At 37.7% G+C, this 25,035-nt stretch overlaps 1 protein-coding gene across 1 annotated transcript in view; it reads left to right on the top strand.

Moving 5' to 3' along the window:
* Nucleotides 1-24,832, top strand: part of LOC135205462 (CCR4-NOT transcription complex subunit 9-like) — a 175,178-nt gene extending 150,346 nt beyond the window's left edge. Inside the window, 3 exon segments of the mRNA XM_064236117.1 lie at nucleotides 7,864-8,022; nucleotides 9,442-9,569; nucleotides 21,658-24,832. Coding sequence (XP_064092187.1) covers nucleotides 7,864-8,022; nucleotides 9,442-9,569; nucleotides 21,658-21,832 — 462 coding nt within the window. The 3' untranslated portion in view covers nucleotides 21,833-24,832.
* Nucleotides 24,833-25,035: the final 203 nt, after the last annotated feature.

Here is a 25,035-nt window from a genome sequence, read left to right as displayed (position 1 = left end):
TGGAAGGATCACTTCAATATCTTCAACTGCATAAGCCTTATAGATTGCTTAGCAAGGAGTGACTTCTAGGACAGTGAACTCTGCTTGAGGAATTAGTGTTCAGTGTTACCTCGAGAAGGATTTCGAGGGGTTTGAGACTCACCCTGACAACCCTACGCCTGTTGTGGAGTCGATTGTGTCTCTGGGGAAGTCCTTGGGCTTGGATGTGTGGCAAGGACATGGAAGAGCTTCTGGATACCCACTGGGAAGAGCTAATCACAGAGGAGCTGCCAGACACCTTCAGTAGGAACAGCAACAAAAACAACTCATGGTTGTTGCTTTTATCAGTTTTGAAATATTCTCATATAAATAACGATAAGTGCCAAAATTTCAATCTTCAGTCAACTTTGACTCTACCAAAATGGTAGAAAATGCAATGTAAGCTAAAACTCTTATATTCCAGTAATATTCAATCTTTACCTTTCATTTTGCAACAAATTGGAAATCTCTACCACAATATTTGATTTATGGTGAATTTTTGAAAAAAAAAAAAAAATAAAAAAAAAAAAAAAAAAATTTCCTTCTGCGTGGTACTCTTCCGATTATAAATTTTTTCGTCCGATTGTCGTAATGTTTGCACCATTTTAAATTAGCCGTTACATAAAGTTTTATATATGGAAATGTGCACAATTTCATGTAGAATACAACTACAGTAGTACCTCGAGATACGAAATTAATCCGTTCCGAGGCGCCCTTCGTATCATGAGTTTTTCGTATCTTGGACCACATTTTACATGTAAAATGGCTAATCCATTCCAAGCCCTCCAAAAACATTCCAGTAAATTTCATAATAAAGCTAAATTGACCTATAAACAATGAAATACTACAACAATTTGGACCATTCAATACCTAAATTAAATAACAACAAAATGCAAATAACCTGTAAATAAAGTGTATTAGTGTACATGGTATACAAGAAATACTGTACGTAAAATGTGGAAGCCTACCTTTTGAGTGAGGCTATCTCCGAAAGTGGCGACAGAGGAGGAGGACAAACGGCAGATACGTACACTTAACTTTACGAAACACATACAAAAATGTCAGGTAACACTTATCTTTACAAAAACTTAAAATAAAATTTATTTTGTCTTTCATTTTTACATTTCTTTTTTTACTTTTTTATACTTTACGTAATTTCAATTTCTTCACCACCGAATGGATGCCAGTCCGTTTACGGAATTTTTTCGAACCACCCATGAGAAGCCTTGAACTCGGGGTTGCCGTTGATGGTCCCCTCTCCCCCGTCGTCTTCGGCTTGGCAATCAAATCGCTGAAAATAGCGCTGGCCTTCTGGCAGATTGGCCGTCTCGGTTATCATATCGCCATCGATTTCTTTGTCCTCAATCCATACAAGAAGCAGCTTTCCTTTATTTCATTATGCACATGGCTCCTCTTGTTGGACAAAATCAGTCACGGCCACCCTTGGAAGGTGTAGCTGCTTTGAGTGGCTTCCTTCTGCTTAAGGATGGTGCCTATCGTCAACGGATTTCGGCCGTATTCCTTAGCGATCACACTCAACCGCAAGCCAGCTTCATACTTTTTTATTATCTCCATTTTTGTCTCCATAGAAAGCATTCTCTTCTTTCTGTGAACTCAGCAACTTTCATGGGACCCATGGACTATACTGTACGTAATTAAGTTATGTAGTACGTATACTAATTAGGCTCTCACACAACACGATATAGTAGCACAACGAAATTACTAACGAATTTACGTTACTAAACGAAATCATTGGACCGAACGAATGTCGCGTGCGTACAATAAAGATGTCGGTACGAAGAGGCCGAGATAGGTACGCACCACGTACGTATAAGATGCATGATGGGAGGGATGCTGTCCAATAGGAGAGAAGGATCTCATGGCGGTGACTAGCATCAGGAACCAATGGGAGAGCAGGAGGATGGTGGCGAGTCTACTAGTACTAAGATGGCGGCGTGCGGCGCAAGTTTCAAAATTGTTATCTGGGCGAATCTCGGACTTTCAAAAACCTTTCGTATTCTTGAAAACTTCTTTCCGTAATGTAGAGCCATTAAATTTTTCGCATTGGCTTTCATATCTCGAGTTTTTCGTTAAGTTGAGCCTTTCGTATCTCTAGGTACCATTGTACAAAAAACCAGGTTGTAGCTTTTATCAGTTTTGGAATATTTTTATATAAATAACGATAAGTGCCAAAATATCAAATTTGACTCGGCCGAAATGGTAAAAAACACAATTGTAAGCTAGAACTCTACATTCTAGTAATATTCAATCATTTACCTTTATTTTGCAACAAATTGGAAGTCTTAGCACAATTTTTCAATTTATGGTGAATTTATGAAAAAAAAAAACATTTTCCTTACGTCCGCGCGGTAACACTTCCGAAAAAATCACACTTTTTTGTCCGATTGTCGTAATGTTTGCACCATTTTAAATTAGCCGTTACATAAAGTTTATATATGAAAATGTGCGCAATTTCATTTAGAATACAACAATAAAGAACCCATGGTTGTAGCTTGTATCAGTTTTGAAATATTTTCATATAAATAACGATATATCCCATATTTATACATTGGATAATGATATTTTTTCATTTTTCATTCTGATATTTGTATACTAAACTTCAGGCAATGAGAAAAAAAGGAGCCAAATATCACCTCTTAATCTTGAAAACTAAGCGTGCTGTGATTTTTTTTTTTTTTTAAATTTCCGCTTCGGCGCTCACTCTTGAACGCTGTCAGCATACGGGAGACGATTTTTAAAGTACCGCTTCGGTTCGTTTAATGGTGAATAATGGGATTTGATATTGGGGAACATAAAGCTACATATACTATTGTATAGTAGTGCGCTTGTTTGTAATAAAGGTATTTAAGTTTATTTGACAACTATTATTTGATTTTGGACTTGGGGTTGGGCCCCTTTATGCCGCTTCTGTTTATTTAGGTCTGAATTAAAGTGGTTTTCTCCAAGGCTGCTCTTCACTGCCCTTGTACAAGAGCCTTGTTCGATGATGAGAATCCAATATCCATGGAAGTAAGATCCAGAAAGGATTCCAGATCAGGTAAGCGATGATTGGTTTCATGCAAGAAACCTTAGCTCGATCAGCCAAGCTGATTTTGTACAGGTGCACTTCCCACCATCCTCGTTTTAATGTGGGAATCAGCTATCTTTAACAGTAGATAAGATTTTTCCCCAAAAATATAACTCTTCATACTAAATTTTTTTTTTATACAGTAGTACCTCGAGATACGAAAGGCTCTACTTACGAAAAACTCGAGATATGAAAGCCTATGCGAAAAATTTTTACTGCTCTACATACGAAAAGTTTTTCAAGATACGAAAGGTTGTTGCTGTAAAGTCCCGAGATTCGACCCGGACACCGAGAACAATTTTTAAAACTCCCGCACCGCCAACTGAGTAAGCTTGCCACCATCCTCAACGCTCTCCCATTGGTTCCTGATGCTAGTCACCCCATAAGGTCCTGCTCTCCTATTGGTCAGCATCTACCCCTTGTGCTTTAAGTATTCTATTGGTAAAAGGATGCTGTAAATTGAAAAACTTATTCATGCAATACATTTACAGTGGGGCCTCGCTTAGTCACGGATCAGCAATCACGGATTCAGTTAATCACGGATTTTTCCTTGTCCACTTCTCAGTCGTAATATATCGCTGGTATGAATCAGCATCGCGGGCTTGTCGGTGGTAGGCTAAGCCTCGTCCAGTTCCGATAACCAACAAACAAATGCAAGAACAGATTCACATTACGATATTAACTGACAATAAAGGTAATAAAACCATTCTCACCTTATATATTATTGGCATATCTTCAAATATATAGCCTATTCATGGAATAATTCCACGTCATTGACATCAACTTGTAGTTGAGACGGACAGCAGAAATGTAAACATTGAGTTACACTTCACAGCACCTTTGTTATTCTTAACCTTTTAGAAATGTTAATAATAGTAGTTTAATTACAGTAGTAATAAACATTTAGGAAAACATAAATTTTCAATTTGAACTCATTATTGTTTTGGTGGATAACGTAATCAACTTCTCTGAACACTGCAGTCATACAAACGATAATTGTCATTGATTATCGTATGTTGTTTGCAATCGGCGACGAAGCGTAAACGTAATAAAACCATCTTTACCTTATATATTATTGTCATATATTCATAATAAAACGCAAATCTTATATATTATTGGCATATCTTCATAATAAAAAGCTCTTCAAGGAATAATTCCTTGGGGAATCCATTTTTCAAAAGACAAAAATACACTTTACATGTTTACAGTATACAATGAACAATGATTACTTTTTTTGATGATACATTAACTATTACAGTATGGTACTCTAAGCAGTACAGTAACTATTTTTATCATAAATGTATATTCATTCGAAAAAAAAAAATACATATGACCACCGTGACGTCACCGTTCTACAAAGTACCGATGTATTTTTACGTAAGTATCCTCTAAACTCTGTCATAAATCACTTTACTTACCTTTTTTGTGAAGCCCAAATGCTACTTATATTCCGGAAAATTAACAAAATCACGAATTTTATCATAGAGCAAGATTCGCTAATACTGTTTTCTTCTTCTTTTCATGACTAAATTTGCATTTTTTTGAATAAAACCATTCACAAGTTTTCAAATACTATGAATGTAAATAGCAAAACCTCTCTCTCTCTCTCTCTCTCTCTCTCTCTCTCTCTCTCTCTCTCTCTCTCTCATCACTTACAGAAAAAAACTATAATACTGATCTATTATTATCGTAATAAAAGAACAAGATGGTCCCCGAAAGAATAAAAATGTGTTGCCATATTTTTATTCTTTCTGTGATTTACGAAACTGTGCTTCAATACAACTTTTATAGTTGACTCAATGATTATCACATATTATAACAGTATACAAGAGAATATCTTATCACTATCCATGTTTCACTTCTTATCATCATAAAATATTTAAAATACAAATTTCATTGTTAATCTCGAGCTAAAATACTCAACAGTACTCTAGTCCCAAGCTGCTCTCTCAAGCTATTCTCGTCCTAAGCTGCTATCTCAAGCTATTCAAGTTACTATCGTCACAAGCCGCTGCTCTCTCTCTCTCTCTCTCTCGCTCTCAATCTCCTCTCTCCTCTACTCTAATCTCTCTCTCTCCTTCATGAAATATGAATTACTGTATCATAATATCAAACTATTATGTACAAAGTTGATAATAATAATAATTCCATTAATAAATTCGTTTCTTTTAGCAACTAAATTGTTTTCCAAATAATTCTTTCGGTAATAAAACGTCCATCAGCTGATTCTAAACGTAAACAAAAGACAAAACTAGATTTTTATTGCTGTATTTGCTGTTCATACATTAATATTATAGTTGGGTGCTGTAATCATGTTTTTTTTTTATCATAAATATGTTCATTCAAGAAATAGATATACTATGTACTTTTAGTTTGGTGCAGCAGCCAAATCATGAAAATAGAAAGGAATTGTTAGGTAATTATAATTTTGTTCACTGATCTGATGCAGGGGAAATTGAAGATAGGAAAGAATAACTTTGAAACTGTCTTGAATTTAGTTTAAGGTGGTAGTTGAAGAAATATTTGGTGCTTGAACTAAAGTAGGTAGTTATAAACATTGAAATAGTGGTCTTGGGTGGGTTAATTATTAAAACAGGCAGTTTAAAGCAATTTTCAGAGGGGACCAGGATAACACGGGTATTTACTTATCACGGGGGGTTCTGGGCCCTATCCCCCGTGATTAACGAGGCCCTACTGTAATAAAAAAAAAACATTAGGTAAAGATAGAATAAAGAATAGAAATGAATGGTTATTATACTGTTTTTGGTAGTTTCAGTAGTTGAAGAGAGATAATGAAAATTTATGGCCTACTGTGTAAAGTGATTGCTTGTCGATCGTTCGATACTCGTAAGTGCTGGATGTAAACAGACGTTTGGAAGCTTTTTTTTGTTTGTTTATTATAGTTAATGGTTACTTAATAATATTTGAAATGAGTACATGCAATACATTTAATAAAAAAAATTGTGAATTAGATATCATAAAATATAAAATAAATCAGACTGCCAACAAATACGTATTTTTTAGAATTCTTCTTCTGCTTTATTATTATGTTACGTATACATAGTTTCATTATAGCTGTCAGTAACTCAGTATCTCCATTAGGTAAAGATAGATAAAGAATAGAAATAAATGGTTATTATACTGTTTGGTAGTTTCATTAGTTGAAGAGAGATACTAATGACAATTTATGGCTTACTGTGTGCTAAGAAAAATGATTGCTTGGCGCTCGTTCGATACTCGTAAGACGGGTAAGAGCTGGATGTAAACAATTGATTGGAAGGTTTGTTTTTTGTTTGTTTGTGTATTATTGTTAATGATTAATTAATTAATTATTTGAAATGAGTACATACTGATTATTTATACATTTTATTGGCATATTCTAAGCTTTTACCTCTTAGGTTTAGATGTCAGAATCATAGACTAGGCTACAGTAGCAACCGCTAACATAGGCTAGGCTTATTGCTAAGGGACATAGTATGCTAAAGTCATAATAAAATGGGGATGAACATTACATGCAGTTGAATATTACTCAAGTATGTACAGTTTTGCCTTTTTGGAGTCATATTTCTTCCTTTGGATCGGCGTTGTAACCCTAGAACATGTGTTTTAGGCCTGGAATATAATTTAACTGGGTGGGTGTTTTTTTAGGGCTTGGAACGGATTAGCCATTTTACATGTAAAATGTGTTCCAAGATACGAAAAACTCATAATACGAAGGCCGCCTCAGAACGGATTAATTTCGTATCTCGAGGTACCACTGTACATGCCCACCAAGTAGACCTCACCCAACCTCCCCACTACTTTGTGGACTGTCAGGAAGACTGCTGACAAGAGCTAAAACATTCTAAATACACCTGGTGGAGAACAGTTATCTTGGCAATCTTTCAATCTTTATCTTTTGTTTGAATGTTGACACCCCTATCGACACAGGTATGAGCTTTCATTAACAGTAGGTAAGTATCCAAGTAAATGATATCATGAAAATTTAAATTGTATTGGTAATTTTGTATGAAAATACTACTTAAAGCTTATGTCAATGGAGACCCAGATTTTAACCCTCACAGTCTGGGCTAATATACACTAAATGCATACACCCATGACCAGGCTAAATTTAAGGATGGCCAATCTAGAAGAAAAACTCAAAAAAACTGGTCAGTGGAAAGAGGAAGATATGCATATGCTCATGGCATAAGAAAAAAATTCAAAAAAATTTCTTAGCCTTCCACAGGAAATTGAAAGTTAATATTTTCCATTTGGTGCAGGTCTCCTTTTTTTTTTTCCCCTTAGATAGTCATGAAAATATGTTAATTTTACCAAGTTATAAGTGTTCTTTCTAATATTTTATTTTTTCTTTTGTCAAATTATAATTGCAGCCTAGACAGTATCGTAACACATGAACTAAAACCAGGAACAAATTCTGAGCATATTTAATGTAGAATATTTATGATGCATCCTTGGATGGGAAGTTGTGACATTCCCCTTTACCACCTCAACCAAGACTAAATCTCTCTCGGCTCACTCTGACTTGTATGCAGATCTGAAGAGTTGCCAACAGTGATAAATGGAACTAGGAACATTTTTCCTGCAAAATTTGTTCAAACCTTATTGCGCCAAATCTTGAACATTTATGTATGTTACCTGTCCACAAGAAGTTAAACTACTTTGGAAATCATATTTACCTCTTGAAGCTGTGTTGTATTTTTAATTATACTATGTATTTTAAATTGTGTCAATATGTCTTTCTCCTCTATCTTCAGACCGATGAACAAGAAGTTATAAACTTCTTACTGACAACTGAAATAATACCTTTGTGTTTGCGAATCATGGAATCAGGATCAGAATTGAGTAAAACTGTAGCAACATTCATCCTCCAGAAGATTCTTTTGGATGAAACTGGACTCAATTACATCTGCCAGGTGTGTGAATTTTGCATTTTCAGTTTTTCAGTGTCATTGCCATGTGGAGCTGAATATCATTAATTTTGCCAGATTTTTCATGCTTTCATGTCCATAATAGTCTGTTGTAGTTACATGCGACACAGTCTAGTCACAGGATTTTAAGCTTTTTTTAAAATTGAGTAATGATGATTATCTATTTGCAGTTTCTTTTTAATTTTTAGCAAGGAAGAGATCCTATGACGAATAGATGGAAATTGAAAGATTATTAATACATATATATTTTTTCAACTATTTCCACATGCTAGGAAGAATAGTTAATGTAGGATAAAATATGTTAGGGAAAAAGCTTTTCTTATCTCAACAGCAAATATAATGCATATGCTTTATTTTCTTCTGACCGCAAGATCATTCAATCATTTACCTTTATTTTGCAACAAATGGGAAGTCTCTACACAATATTTTGATTTATGGTGAATTTATGAAAAAAACTTTCCTTTCGTCCGCGCCGTAACTTCTGAAAAAATCAGAATTTTTCGTTTGATTGTCGTAATGTTTGCACCGTTTTATATTTGCCATTACATAAAGTTTTATATATGAAAATGTGCGCAACTAAAAACAACTCATGGTTGTAGTTTTTATCCGTTTTGAAATATTTTCATATAAATAATGATAAATAGACAAAATTCGACCTACGGTCAACTTTAACTCAACCGAAATGGTTGAAAACTGCAATTATAAGCTACAACACTCCATTCTAGTAATATTCAATCAATTACCTTAATTTTGCAATAAACGGGAAGTCTCTAGCACAATATTTTGATTTATGGTGAAATTTTTAAAACTATTTTTTTTTACGTCCGCGCGTTACGAATTAATGCATCATATTGTGATAATATTTTTTCTGTGTTGCTTTGATCATTTTACAATTTGTTATATACCAAAATCATTGCAATTTAGTGTACAATACAATGAAAAAATAATTAACTCATTAGCTTTAACCGTTTTGCTCACAGCGCGATTTGTATACAATTATATAAAAAAAAAAATTTGCACTGTCATATATTCCAATATTTATATATGATAATGATATTCTTTTTCATTTCTGATAGTTGCATACTAAACTTCAGGCAATGACAAAAAAAGGAGCCAAAAATTAACTCTTAATCTTAAAAATTAAGCGTGCTGTGATTTTTTTTAAAAACTTTTTCCGCTTCGGCGCTCACTCGCGAACGCCGCCGGCATACGGGAGACACTTTCGGAAATACCGGCTCAGCGTTTAAGGGTTAAGAGAGCCTTAAAATGCTCCTGGAGGAGTTGAGACTTAACTACTCTTTGATATCACTTACTCCTTTGGGAAATGCTTAATTGGTGTATTGCTGCTTTTTTCCTTCATAATATTTCTTCATTCTATTTATGTATTTATTTTTTTTCCAACAGACATACGAGCGATTTTCTCATGTGGCTATGATCTTGGGTAAGATGGTCATTTCCTTATCTAAAGAACAGTCTGCTCGCCTCCTTAAACATGTCATAAGGTGTTATCTTAGGCTCTCGGATAATCCCAGGTTAGTCTTTGGTATTTTTACATATAAATTCATTGTGTTGTGTTCATGTGATACAATCCATTGCTTCAGGATTGCTGTTCTCCAACCTATGAGAGTAGACCAGTTCTGAAATTTGTTTCCAGAAATTATTACGGTAGTGGTGATTTGAATTGCCCCCACCTGTTTGTGGGTGTTGAGGGGGACAGTGACTCAGGATTTTTTGAACTTTTTTCAACCTCCCAACCATTTTAATCAGTCCAGTTATGTTCATGTGATTGTGAGAGTTCGTTTAGGTTTAGTGTTTTTAGTCTCATACATTCTTTATTTCTAAGGGTGATAAATCATACATCTCTCTGATAAATGTAATTACCTTACCTCTTACATATATCTGTGGTCAATTCCTTCTACAATTTTCTGCCATACCAGTGCTTTTGTTTTTATAAACCCCTCATTTATCATCCTTAAAATTAGTTTTCCTTCCACAAGTTACATGAAGTTAGTATAACTGAAATATTTTGGAACCCTACCATGTACTACTGTAGAATTTTAACAATGCTGTCCATGATTTAGTGTACCTCTAAAATAATTTGAAAAATGGTGTGCTTTATAGAATATTTAATCTGATAGTAACATAATAAATCCATGGCTGAAGTGGTGTCCTTCATTTTAGGAAGAGTTACATTAAACTTAATTTTTGTTCAGCTTGGACAGTAAGTGAATAATACATATCATCCAACTCCATTAAGTGCAGAGAATGTAGGTCTACAGTAAAAGTTAAGCAAGTGTTATGTGATTGTCAGATTTTCAACTTGCTGCGAGCGTCATATTTTGAAAGAAATTTCCTGGTGGAAATATAATAACTTCTACGTTCAGTCTCAGTGTTGCAATACAGTAAACCCCCTGTATTCGCTGACTCCGGATTCGTGGCCTCACGTATTCACGGGTTTCTCTCTGGAACATATACCCCCATTATTCACTGTATTTTTTATAAGAAATATCCACAAATTCCTGGGGTTTTTTTTATCAGTTTCATCATATACTTTTTGTGATAAACTATTAAAAATCCAGGTATAAATATTTCTAGTGGGTTTTTCCTGAGTTTTACCTAACAAAATAGGCAGTTTTAAGCATTGTATAGGGGTTTCAACTATTCGCGGGTTCTAGCTTTTCGCGGAGGGGTGTGGTACCTATCCCCTGTGAATATGAGAGGAACACTGTATAGCTTTTATATAATTATATAGCTACAGGCAGTCCCCGGTTATCGGCAATCCAGTTTTATGGCACTTGTCCTTTGGCACCAGTATTAGAGTATTGGCACCAATACATATATGCCTAACAGAGGCACCTATAACCACCGAAGATTGCCAATTTTCAGGTATAGGTGATTTTTGCTGATCATCAAGCCATGGGAACGGAATCTCTACCAATAACTGGGGACTGCCTTATTAGGTTTTCAACTACGGCAGCTTGAAAATTCAAAATTCTGAGTAATGATTCGACTATCTAGTGTTGGTAGTTAACCCTTCCCATGTTTGGGTAAGATGAGGAACAATGCAGCAAAGAGCTCAATTCGTGTTATACTTGCTCTTGGTTAACATCAGGAGTTCTCTACAGCTGTTCTACATCGTTTGTTGGAATTATTACCAGGAAATTGGTGAAGTATATATTCAAAATTTGTTGTGGCTTCATTGATTAGCTTTTTGAGAATTCTGATCAACTTTAGCTAGCTTTTGAGAATTCTGATCAACAGTAGTTTACGTTTAATGATTTTCTGTTGTTTTGGACCATGTCAGACGCTATTTCTAGCATTTGCTTTTGTTCTGAGGGTTGTAAGACTTGGTTAACTTGCAATGAATGCCAACGAAACGAAAAGAAGTGGAAAGTATTCAAATCTCCTGTAGATAAGCTTGAGGAGGAGAAAAAGAGAGAGGCAGCCTCTAGAGCTACAAACAGGGCTTCCTTAGAATCTGTTCCTTTGCCTAGACATTTAGATAGAAGTAATGTTCCTTCACCAATCCTGGCTACTTCTCCCATCACTAGCCCTCCTCCTGCTTTGCCACACACTCCTATTGCTGGTTTTCATGCTTCCAATCCCGATGCCGTTGCCAGTCTCAAATCTAGGTTCAATCAGAAGATTAGTGTAATTGTAAGTAAGTGCATTGTCTGAATTAGGGTCATCCCTAAGAGTGCTCTCTAACAAAGTGTCTTGATTGTTTTACTAGTGAGTGTTGTGCATGTAGAGGAGGTGGTTTTGTGTCCTGCTGGTGCTCCTAGACGACAGTCCCTGTCCCGCTCCCCTGAACCTGGGAGAGGACATACCGGAGGTCCAAGGGAGGCTAGTGGGTTATACCCATGGGTAGTCACCCCCCCCCCCCCCCTCAGCCGAGGCTGTTGCCCAACCCCAGGAGTTGGCTGATAGCCATTGGAAAGGCATCAAAGTGAATGTGCATCACCTATTGTCAGACTCTGAAGATTGCAGCCCTGACAAGAAGCACAGGTGGCACTTCCTTGCCTCCTCACACCCTCTCAGGAGGCTGTTTGATGGTGCAGACTGCTCCCCTCCTCAAGTCAAGAGGTGTAGGGAGGCCAGTCACAACCCCCAACCCTCCTGCCTCTGCATCAGCTCGACCTAAGGTGTCAGAGCTGGGATAACCCTGAGTCTTTCTCACTGTACATGAAGTGCACCTTTTTGAATCATCAGACACAAGCTCCCGCATTTGTGGTGCCAACTCTTGCGCTCCAGGCGACAGCTCTCATGCATCTGACACCACCTTGGCCTCTTCATGCTGCAGTTCAGGACCCATCATTAGAACCAAGCAAGAGCAACTGGCAGCCATTATGGGGGTTTTACAGAAACCTCCCATGGTTCCCAAGACCTCCAAGAATGCATTATTGTTGCCTCTGTTACCAGGAGTGTTTCTCTTCTTCAGTTCCAGACTTTTCATGGAGGCAAGCAGAAGCCAAACTTACACTTCACATTGAAGTCTGTCAGGAAAACAAACCTTGAAGCCTACTGCCAAGAATTGGAGATAAGGGTCTTTGTGCTCCAGTAGGGGCCAGACCTCTTCACTTTTAGAAGTTGAATCAGAGGGGCGCAGAAGAGAGGTTGAATCAGAGGGCTACTCTATTCCTTTCAGGGAGAAGCCTCCTGTAGTCAAGTCTCACATTGTTTTGACAGCTTATTCAAAAGACTTTGGAAAGTTTCCAGCCCTTTCGAAAGAAATAGATCTCCTTAAAGGAGCTGTAGAAGAAGTAGAGGATCACAATTCAGAGGAATTCTGCAATTGTCTCTTTGCATTCCCCAAGTCCCCGGGGATGCTAGAGGCCTCTTCTTGATGTCAGTACCCTGAATCACATCATTCAGAAGGCAAACATTTATTCAACAAGGCAACTGGATGATCACCCTGTAGTACACGCAGGATGCCTACTTCCATGTCCCCATCCATCCAGGCTCCAGGAAGTTCAGCTTCTCTACAGCCCCTCAAGTATTTACACAAGTTCTTGTTCCTCTCAGCAAATGGCTCCATCTCCGCAACATCAACATCCACCTTTACTTAGACGAGTGGCTTCTCCGTTACCTGTCAAAGGAGAAGTGCACAGAGGACTTAAAGTAAACTTAGCCTTACTCAAGAGTTATGGATCCTGATCAACAAACCAAAATCTCATCTGACCCCGACACAAGATTCTCCCCGGTTATTGCAGGGCTTGGATAAGGGCGATCCAGTTTAATGGAACGTGTCTAGCACCATAAAATTGGCGATTATGGTGCCATAACATACCTAACGGAGGCGCCATAAATAGCTGAGTATCAGATAATGGCAGTTTTCGTTTATCAGCACCCCTTCAAGAACAGAACCCCCACCGATAACTGGGGACTGCCTGTATTTGGGGATGATCCTGAACTCTGAGGCTTCTCTGGTTTTTCTGTCCCCCAAAGGATTCGACTCCTGCCTTTGTAAAATCCCTGGTTTTCTCTCCCAGCAATGGATGAGCCTCTTGGGGACTCTGGCCTCCATCAAGCAGTTCGTGAAGTTGGATGGACAGCACATGAGAGTTCTCCAGTTCTATCTCATGGCCAACTGGAACTGGAAGACCCAACCAGCCTTCTTCATCTTTCTCATCACGTTGCGAAGGAAGGCTTCTGCAAGAAAAATCCCTTCTTCCGTCGAACCCCTAGCTAGAATTTTATTCAGATGCCTCGGACGTAGGTTAGGGAGTTCTGCTAGGGGATTAACCCTCAGAGTGCGGCTGTCACCCCTGAGCGACGACAGACAATTGTATTGGAAGGGCGAGCGTCGACGCTGGTTTACCACCATAAAAAAATGTTTACCCTTAAGATTGCTGGTCCATTTTCTGTGATTTACAATCATAGAAAACCTGATGCCAATATCTAGCACCATCTATTGGTGGCATCCCAAAACATGACAATAACGAGAACTCAATGTTTACACTTATCTGGGCAAGAGATGACTTGTATTTTGTTTATTTATTCTCTATAAATTGGTATTTTATACGTATTAATGCATTTTTTTATGAATCGTGCTGGTTGAAAGTAATGTTTTGATAAGTTACCACAATCTTATGTAATAGTAAAATGAAGCAATTTAATGACCAGAATCTAAATTTTATCGTTTGGCCCTTTAACCGGCCATTGAAATTTTGAGCCTTTTAATTGATCATAGATGTACACAAATATATGAATCGGTAATCTGTGTGTATGTTTTTATGTTAGGCTATATAAAGACCTACACTTTTCTTCATATATATGTATGTGTAAATCTATATAATATATATAAATAAACAGAGAGAGAGAGAGAGAGAGAGAGAGAGAGAGAGAGAGAGACGAGAGAGAGAGAGAGAGAGAGGAGAGAGAGAGAGAGAGAGAGAGAGAGATTGTCAAGTCAAGACATACTTGCCAGTTTTTCTTAGGTAGGCTAGGATTCGTGGAACATTCTTTGGGAAATGAAAAATGAGTACTGATTGATTTGACCAGTTTTTTTGAAAAGTGTTGAAAAGTTACTGACTGAGCAATGCGAACTAAACTCATAACACCAGTCATTATTATTTTTTCTTGCATTTCATGTCTTGCTTTTGCTTTGCACGCAGGGTCATGTAGGTTAGATTACTTTTGGTTTTCTGCTCTAGTTGTACATTTTTATCAAAGATAATGATTGTTTTATTTGTTTTTGTATCACTCACACAACTATGCTTGCTGTGTAGGTTAGCTTAGTTTTTCAGACCGTTTGTGATGCCTAAACTGGATACCTTATAATTTTCAAAGTATATAGTACAGGTTGGGTATCAAGGTTACCTTAGCATCACTTGAGGGGTTTGAAAATAAAGGCTATATACTCTTTGTGGATAACTTTTACACTAGTGTAGAGTTTTTTTTTATTAAGCTAAGGGAGAGAGGTGTGGGTGCTTGTGGCAGTGTTAGTGTAAATAGAAAGGGTCTGCCCAATGAAATGGGAAGAACTAAAATGAAAAAATGAGAACTTCCAGTAATATGGACAGATAATGAAAATACAATGGTAGCAGCAACATGGCAGGACACAGACAAAGTAAACATGTTGTCAGCTGTTGGAGATTCAGGTGTGATGGGTAACAATATGATAAAAAAAAAGATGATAGAATTGTACATAAACCATGTGTTCAAGCTTATTATAATAAATATGAGGGAGGAGTGGACTGGTTTGATCAACTGTGTGCAACTTATAATTTTAGTCAGAGGAAGAAGAAATGGCACCAGGTTATATGGTATTTTATTATAGAGGTGGCCTTCATGGAGGGAAAAATAGCTTATGGTATCCAAAATCCTTATCAAAATCTATCATAGGAAATTCAGAGAAAAAATAGAAGTAAATGGATTGTTGGAAGGCCGCTGATTGGTAAGAGGAGACTGGAATCACCCTTATCAAGCAGACTCACAGGCAGGTGTTTCATTGCTCAATTTATAGACAAAAATCACAAGCCTGATTGTATTGCTTGCAGTATAAGTACTGACTGCTGCTTGAAGAAAAAAGGGCAGTGGAAAAGAAGACAAACAACTTTGTATATTTTGCCATGTTTCAAAATATACCATACTGTAAGCAAGTACAAAAAGACCTGTGAGTGTAAAAAGCAATGCAAAAACAGTGGTTAGCTGAAGTTTTGTTTTAAGAGTTTTCCAAATGAAAATACCCTTTTCGTTTGTACATGATTTTCTAGATGAAAGTATACGTATAAGAAAAGAGATTTTTTTCATATATAATGCTCTAAATAATTTTCAATTTCATTCTTGTCTCTATATCATATGTAAGAGATTCTTTCTGTTATTTTCATATTACAAAAATTGAACTGCATAAAATAAAAGTTATATTGCAAATTCTTTTCCAGTCTTTCTTTCAACACTACAAAATCTCAAAAAAGCAATATGTAAAAGGTACCTATTTCACCAAAGAAAAAATAGTTTTTGTATAGCGTTATATATCAAGAAATGGTTGCAAATTCAATCCACATGCCTTTTCTTTAGTTTTAGCTTCCTCCACAAAATGCTGGGTCAAGAATTAGGTTTTTTTTGTTTTTTTATCATTTTTCTAAAAAAAATAGTATTATTCAGGACTTTAATAATATTTTAAGAAAAAAATAATGTCAGATATGGAAAATATAGGTCTTGTTTTTATAGCAAGAGGTATATGAAGCCAATTGGTGCATTATAAATTTTTTATGAAGTTTTATGCACCCAGGGGGGGTAAAATTCCAAATGCATATTGACGCAATCTATGGTTTAAGAAGTTTCCAGGACGTGGTCCATGGAACAAAGAGGCTTACATATCAGCTTCAAGATACTGAAGGCGATTCACCTTGGTCTTTAGTCCTTCTCGCCTCTGATCTCCGGCATGACACCGGTTATTTACACAGACAACGCCACTGCCATTTCTTATATCCGCAACCAGGGAGGCACTCACTCCTTCTCCCTCTGCAAGGTCACAAAAGATATCCTCTGGGCAGAGGAGAATCAGGTCAGCCTCATCACTCGATTCATTCAGGGGAGACTGAATGACTTAGTGGACGAGCTTGTTGCCACAAGCAGATCCTTCCCACAGAGTAGACCTTGGACCCCCTGGTTTGCAACAATATGTGGAACTTATGGGGCAGACCAACCGTAGACCTGTTTGCAATGTCAAAGAATCATCCTCCTCCTCTCTTCTGTTCACCAACCCTGGACCTGGCATGGGCAACAGATGCCTTGTTTCTGGACTGGTTGGACCTAGATGTCTATGCCTTAACCCCCTTTCAGCATGATAAGAGAGATGATCAACAAGTTTGCTTCACATCGCAATGTGTCGATGACCCTGGTTGCTCTGTTCTGCCTCACAAAACAATGGTTCCTGAACCTGCATCTTCTCCTAGTGGACTTACAAGACTCCTACCTCCAAAGGAGTTGCTTTCCAAACACCCCCACTTCTTCAGGTTTCACCAAGGGTTGTCTGCTCTTGCTCTTAACAGGATTCTGACTGTCTGGAGTCTTGTCAGAGCAAAGGGCTGTTCAAAGCCAGTTGTGGATGCTATTGCCAGATTTAGACGTCAGTCATCCAGCAACATCTATCAATCCAAGTGGACAGTTTTTCAAAGATGGTGCAATCAACATAAAGTGTTGTCTGTAAGCCAGATAGCAGACTTCCTGCTGTATGTGAGTTCTTCCAGGAAGTTGTCATCCTTTACCATCAAGGGCTATGTTGAATTTGGTTTTCAAGCATAGAGGTCTGGACCTGTCCTCTAACCAGGACCTCAACGGCCTTATTAAATCCTTTGATAAAGCTAAGGAAAGGAAGTCTGTTAACATTTTTTGGAACCTCGACGTAATTTTAAAGTAGCTTTCAGATCCATCTTTCAAGCTCCTGCACTCCATCTCTTCTAGATCTTACTCAGAAGACACTCATTCTTGTGTCTTTGGCCACTGCCAAGTGTATTAGCACGCTTCAGGCTGTTGACAAGAGAATTGGCTTTGCTTAAGGAAACGTGGTCTGTTCTCTCTCTCTAGGGTTCCTTGCCAAGAATGAACACCCTTCCAATCCCTAGCCTTGCTCTTTCACAATTAAAAGTTTGATGGACATCCTTGGACCGGGAGAAGAGAGGCTGCTTTTTCCATTGCAAGCCCTATCATACTACTTACAGAGGACCCAAAAAATTAGAGGGCCTTCTCCATCTCTGTTGTTCAGTTAGGAACCCTTCTCGTCCAATGTCAAAGAGTGCTGTAGCTTATTTTTTGAGAGACTTGGATTTCCGAAGCTCACTCTCGGATATAAGAGGACACTCGTATTAAGGTAAAACCCCATGAGGTCCAAGCTGTTGGCACCTCTAACTTTTAGGTACAATATCTCGCTCATTCATCTTACAATCTACATATTGGAAGTGCAAGTTGGTCTTCACAACTCATTACCTGAAGGATATGGAAGTTGTGTTTGAAAATGGTAGTACAGTGGACCCCCGTATTCGTGGTAGGGGATGCATACCAGGACCCCCACAAATAGCTAGAATCTGCAAATACTTAGAACCCCTTTAAAAACCCTGAAAACTGCCTATTTTGTTAGTTCAAACTCAAGAAACACCACTAAAAATGCATATACCTGATTTTTTAATAGTTTTATCACAAAAGTTGCATTTAATCATGAAATTGATATGAAAATATAATAATTTGTGGACATTTCTCATAGAAAAATACCACAAATACGCGAATTCCCCACAAATAATGGGTAGAAATGGTTCATAGAGAAATCTGTGAATACCGGGGGTCCACTATACCTTAAGACCTTTATTCGTAGCTGGGATGGTGTTCAAAGAGGAAGCATAGAGAGCTTTCTTTCCCTCCTCTTATTTCCTTTCCTAGATTCAGGGTGTCGAGCCCAGAGGGAACCTGAGGGTACATTGTACCTGGAATACCCACCAGTTTTTTAGTGGTTTTGCTGTGGGTTTTTTTTTTTTTTTTTATTAAAGTGTAGGTCTGGTGTTTGTTCTGGTTTGTTGCTCAGGGCAAGGGTACCTTTTTAAGCTTTGCCAGACACTGGATGCCTTCTTTTGCTGCAAAGTTCCCACTGATGCAGACCGACCCATGGCTACACCACCATGCCACTTCAGTAAAAGAGGAGCACTAACAGGTAAGGAAACTAAGCGTTGTATTAATGTTAGCAACTTTTTTTACTATTTCAAAGTCATTACTTTTATTAATGTTTTGGAGTAAAATACGTATGTCTATTTATCCCTCCTCCTATCAGTTTGGATTCAGCTATATAATTACAGGCAGTCCCCGGGTTATGACGGCTTCGGCTTACAACATTCCGAGGTTAAGGCACTTTTCAATTATATTCATCAGAAATTATTTCCAGGGTTACGACGCCTACAACGCTTGTCGGGCAGAAGAAATATGACACCAAAAATGCAAAATTATCAATATTTGAAGGTTTTTTTTATGAAAAATGCAATAAGAGTGCAGTTCACATAGTTTTGAATGCACCCAAAGCATTAAAAGTAAGGTTTTCTTAGGATTTTTGATGATGTTCCGGCTTTAGACAATTTTCGGGTTACAACACGTCTCAAGATTGGCACCCCCGTCGTAACCCGGGGACTGCCTGTACTTGGTTATTTACTTTTATACAAATGACAATTTTATGATAAAATATAGAATTTTACAGAAGGCAGTTCCTGGTTCTCGGCGGAGGTTCTGTTCTCGTCTGGGTGCTGATAAGCAAAAACCACTCTTAACTGAAACTGCAATTTATGGCACCAATAACTGGTTAATAGCGCCTCTGTTAGGTATGTTATGGTGTTATAACTGTATTATTGGCACCTTGTGGCACCGATAACCGAGAGACTGCCCATTATGGCACCATACATTGCCAATTTTATGGGACTAGGCAAGCGCCATAAAGCTGGGTCGCCAATAACCAGGGACTGCCTGTATTTAACAAGTAGTATATACTAATCAGAGCCCTCCCTCCACCCCTCGCATGGACATCAAGGCACAAAACAAATTGTGCTCTTTGCTGCATTGTTCCTCATTTTACCCAAAAGTGGGTCAGGTTACCTACTCTAGATAGTTGAATTTTTACACACACTTTTTTTAAGCTGCCATAATTGAAAACCTAATAGCTACATAATTACTTGGTAAGTTTATAGTATAGAACTATTTTTATCATAAAAATTTCAAATAAGTCTGTGGTCCAGTAAAAAGTCATTGTAATTTTGTGTTTTGTCACACGTAAATTTAAAGTGTTAATTTGACCAATTATGAATTTTAGTATTTGTTTGTTTTAGTGTCATAAGAATTAATGTTAAGAGGTTAATGAAAAGGAAAAGCTCTTTTCGGGGAGGAAGCAACTTGTCCAAACGGTTCGACCTGAGGGAGTTCTCTTGTCCGGAAACAAGATCGTCCACCTTGTCGAGGATTCTGTCAGCAAGAGAAGACCACTGCAGTCCCACTGAGGCCTTGGGTTCCTTATTCGGGCCCCACAAAGACTCCAGTTGAGAGGGATGATCTACTGACCTTCGAAGCCATATGTCCTTCCCCAGATCATTGTGCAGATGAATCGGCACTATGATCTCTGCAAATGTCCTCTGTAAGCCCCAGGAGGTTGAGGGAACAAGTAAGGGAGGCCCAGCACTCCCAGCTGTCCTATCTGCAAGGTGGTCAGGAGAGGTAATCTATATGCGATCATCATTTGGTGACGGTTGCGATACCGGTCCAGGAGAGTGCCTTCGAGGAGAGGCACTATCCCGAGAGAAACAAAGCGGTTCTCATCTGGCGGGCCAGGTACTGGGTTCAGCATCACTAAGCAGTGGCCCCGGCAAGAGGCAAGCCCTTGACTCAGCCAAGTCACCTTTCTCACATGTCCGCAGTGGGGAACTGGGAGCAGTCAACCAAACGGCCTGCCGATAAGCATTCGTTCCTCTCGTGACATTCCCGAGACTCCTTTGGAGTTGATGCCCCTGTAGAAGGAATCTGTAGAGGGAACCTCATCCTTGCCTCTTCAGGTGCTGGGTTAGGCACTGGTTTGGGCCTTTGTCCGAGTACCAGTAGAAGTACTGGCAGGGACAGTAGAGGCACTGGAGTGTCTCTTCCCTTTCTCTCATTCTATACCCTCACTGGTATGGAAAGAGGAACCTTCATCAGCAAATTGGGATGGCCAAACCTCCTTAGAGGCTCATACATTCAAGGCATCTTGGTCAGACTGTGGCGCTGACAGCATCAGTCTTAGAAGCATGCTTCTTTGAACTAGTGGAGGGAGCAGTTACTGAGGTATCCACTCCCTTGGCTCCCATTTTAGCAGGCCTAATAGGGGCCTGCAGACCAGTACCTCCACCCACAGGTGAGGAAGAGCCGATGAGAGAACCCTCTGCTCCCTCCAAAGAGGGAAGGAGATCCCAATAAGACTCATGCCGAGACTTCTTAGGAGGAGGAGGAGAGGCAACTTTCTTCTTAGGTGACAGGCCTTGGAAGGAGGAACGCCATGGTGCTGCAAGATCTGACGGCTGCTTCACCATTGTACCTGAAGAAGGAATATCCCTATTGGGTCGGGGCCCCTTCTCGTGCAAAGGGAAATTCAACTCCCTCGGAGTGACCCAAAGCCTCCATACCGAGATAGTCATGAACCCGCCTCCCCTCCATCCTCATTGTTCAACGAATCAGAGTAAGAGGATGAGGAGGAGGCCTCTTCCATAGGAGAGAGAGCAAACCAATGAAGCTTGCTGGGAGACAGAAATCAGGATGAAGAGTCTTGCACCAAGGGAGTCATCGGAGGCACGTAACCCTCTGACAGCATCTAGGTGGCCCTTCCTCCCGTAAAGTTTCCTCCACAAACTTCACCCATTGTACAAGGAACCAAGACACACACAACACATCTGAACCCGACGACGACCAAAAGTAGTGGTATGTGTATACCCAGGTAGGAGGTGCTATCCCATCTGGGTGGTAGTTCAACTACTGAACTACCTTGCTATAAAAGTCTACCGACCATTTCCAGCTTTGCTGAAGGTAATTCCTAATGTAAAGGACTTCAGGTTTCTATAGTTAGGAAAAATACAATACTACTTAAAAAATTGTGATTTTTTTACGTTATTCATATGTTCACAGGGCTCGAGAAGCATTAAGACAGTGCCTACCTGACCAGTTGAAGGACCAAACATTTGCTGGGTGCTTGAAAGATGATAAGTCCACAAAGCATTGGTTACAGCAGCTACTTTCCAACCTCGAGTCAACTGCAGCAGCTGACCCACGAATTGCGTTGCCCCCACTTGCGGCTCAGTAAAGTTGCCTAGCTTATTGAAGAGATAATGCATTTACATCACAGTGAAAGCATCAGAAAATTGAAGGTGGTGGTGACTGCTCTTCCAGATATGACGTTCGCTCATTCATAGCCACATTGGAAGTCAATGACGTATGAAATGTTAGTCTAGGATTTTTTAAACTTTTGGTATAATGTGATCAACAGTTTTCAAGCATTTTGTGATAAATGTGTTACGTGGCATGCCGAGATGTATCAGGAAGTTTTGAGTCCCCTTGATTATGCCAAATAGTTACTTGTTGGTTATCCCATGTTGAAAATGTGATATTTCATATTTAGCATTTTATTGTAAATGTCCCAAAGTTATATTTAGCTATAAGGAATGCTACTGTGTTCTATTCACTTAATTTATGAAGGTGTCTTGCATGTTTTGTTTCTTTAATGTAAATACCAATAGAAGGAAGAACTGCTGAAGAGGAAAGAAACATGAACAAATGAATGCTACATTTCTGAAAGCATATGGAAGAACTGTTCATGTGATATTCCAATACTGTGTAGACTTTGTATATATTGAGGGGAAGTGCTGAAACAGTCTTTGGGAAAGCTTTGGCTGTTGTTGTTTTGTCTGCATTTTATTCTGCAATTATAACATACAAAGCAGTTTTACTATGTGCTAAAAATATACCTTTTTGGTTCTTATCACTGTGATTCCTTAAAAGTATTTTAAATTTTGCTCTTATTTGGTGCCATGAGAATTTGCAGATTTATTGGTGTACTCTTGTAGCTGATTTTCAATGAAGAGTTCTGAAGAATCATTTAAGACTTAGAATGATGTGAACTGATGTACTAAATATAAATATCAGAGAGTAGTAGAAAATGGCTAATATTCTTCATTGCAGGAGATTTGGTTCCTTGCAGCTTATCTATTATTTTGTAAAAGGAAAGAATCTGAGAGCTAACCAAAGAATAACATATGAGAAGGACTTATGCTGGGAGCTGTGTAACATATTTTATTTTAGTGACATTTTCCTCTGTGGTAAAACACAAGGTACCTTTGATACCTGTTAAATTATTTAGCACAAGCAGACAGAACAAGTAATCAAATTCTTATTGTACAAAACTAGTCTTATGCAAAATCCAATGGCTTTGTGAGGTACATTGTTACCTTCATTATGATTTCTTAATTTAATCCTCCATGCTGTCGTTTCTCAAAGGAAAGTTTGTATGAAAGTTTATTAGCTTTTAAATGTTTTAGTAAATTTTGTAAGCCCGTGAAGTATATTCTTATATATGATTATAGGAAAGTTTTCTTCTTCAGTGTCTGAATGGTTTTGTTTATGTAGAACTTCAGAAAAATTCATTTAAATATTGAGTTTGGTACAGATTTTATTTATAATTTTTTCTCATACAAGTAGACCATCAATTTTCAGCATCCTTGGTTCTTAGGCCATGCCAGATTTTCTATTTTTCCAGACCAGCAATGGTCCCTCTCTTGTTAACAGACACTAAACAAATATTAAATATAAATTAAATTAATTATAGTAATAAACAATACAGGGGTATTAATACTTTACTGTACAGGTTCCTGTTTCACTATCAGTAAAAAAAATTTCAACACATGCCTAGCACTGGGACCACTTTTTTCATCAGTGCTGGAAAAAAACAACCCACACCTTACCCATATCTGTAGCTACCTGTAAAGGTGTAACTGGGTTAAACAAAGTTAATAAGCAAAATTTAACAAATTTATTACTGTAATTTCAAAGGGGTGTATCTTCCCTCCACAGTATTAGTTTTCCTGCATCTGTCCATACCCGTTTTTACGCAAAATCTACAGCAGTTGCAGAGTGCCATTTTTGTGTGACATATATATACATGGATTTTAGTTCGCTTGATATTATATCTGTATTATTTGGTTCAGCAAGACATTTTGTATCAATAATACTGTACAGTATATTATTTATAAAAATTTTTACCAAATCCTCTTTCTTAAGATCCACCAAAAATATAAAGAAAATCAGCAAATAATGTAACAATATTCCGCACTTGCTGCCAGCATCAAAAAGTAAACAAACAGAATGAGTGCCGGAACACTCAGAGCCATCTGTTGGCTGCCCAGTAAACTAGTCTAGCAGCGGTGAAAATTTGAAAGTTTTGATGAATATTTTAAAGTTTAAATCAATTTTGTCCGGATTAAAAAGAGGTTCCAGACCAGAGACTAACAAAAAATTGATGGTCTACCTGTACCAAGGTTATGTTGAATTTTATTCAGTCTTGTCATATGTACTTGAAGAGTAGATGTAAATACCTGTGTACAGCATAATTCATGCAATGTAGGAAATATTAAAAGCATAGAAAGGAGGAAGGGAGTACAGAGCTTTGAATTTGACAAACAGAATATGTATTCTAATGTATAAGTGAAGATTAAGTAAAATGTAGAATAATTTATATAATGTTACAAAATAAATGATAAATGATCTAAGAAATTAAGTAGAAAAAAAAGAAAGGCAAAGTATTGTTTACTTAATATTTTATCTGTATTTTACTTATGCACTTTTCATTTGTTAGAAAATTGTACATGTACTATATAGGAACATTGAAGTAATTAAATGTGGGTAAACAGGTATTTAAATATCTCATTCACATGGGGTTTCTCATGCGATGAGAGGATGGACAGGGAAACAATGTTTTGATCAGTTGCATGTCAGTGATAGTTGGGTAGGTGGAAGTTGAAGAAAGATATCCAAGTATGTTATGACTTCCTCTAGTTTCACTTTAAAGTTTACTTGTTACAAGTCATATCATTTGAGTAGTTAATCCTAAGTGGGTTCAGGAAACTGCAATCCTAGTGGGAAAATGTTATTTAAAACAATAACGTATCCTAGTTTGTGAGATTTAATATGGAAGATTTAAGTTCTTAAGATGAAAAATGTGAAAATATATTTGATTTGGATACATTTTAATTAAGCAGTAGATCTTAATTGTATGTAACTAACTTTTACAAATAAATACTATAAATTATAAGTTTGTTTTGAAACCCCATTGAGATACAAATGAAATTTACAATATTTTACTTATTTATTCATGCTTATGTTGTCTCCAGGGTAAGAAGAATTTTTTTCTTCTAAAGTTTCTTCCTTTTTGATAGTATTCCATACAGCCAACTCTGTTAAGAGCTAAACAGATTAGCTCAGTGGTCTGGTTAAACATCTTATCAGTAGTAATGT

Source organism: Macrobrachium nipponense, chromosome 11 (assembly GCF_015104395.2).
Source record: "Macrobrachium nipponense isolate FS-2020 chromosome 11, ASM1510439v2, whole genome shotgun sequence".
NCBI classification, from domain to species: Eukaryota; Metazoa; Arthropoda; class Malacostraca; order Decapoda; family Palaemonidae; genus Macrobrachium; species Macrobrachium nipponense.
Note: the sequence above shows the minus strand (reverse complement) of the source record. Positions and strands in the feature narration are given on the sequence as shown.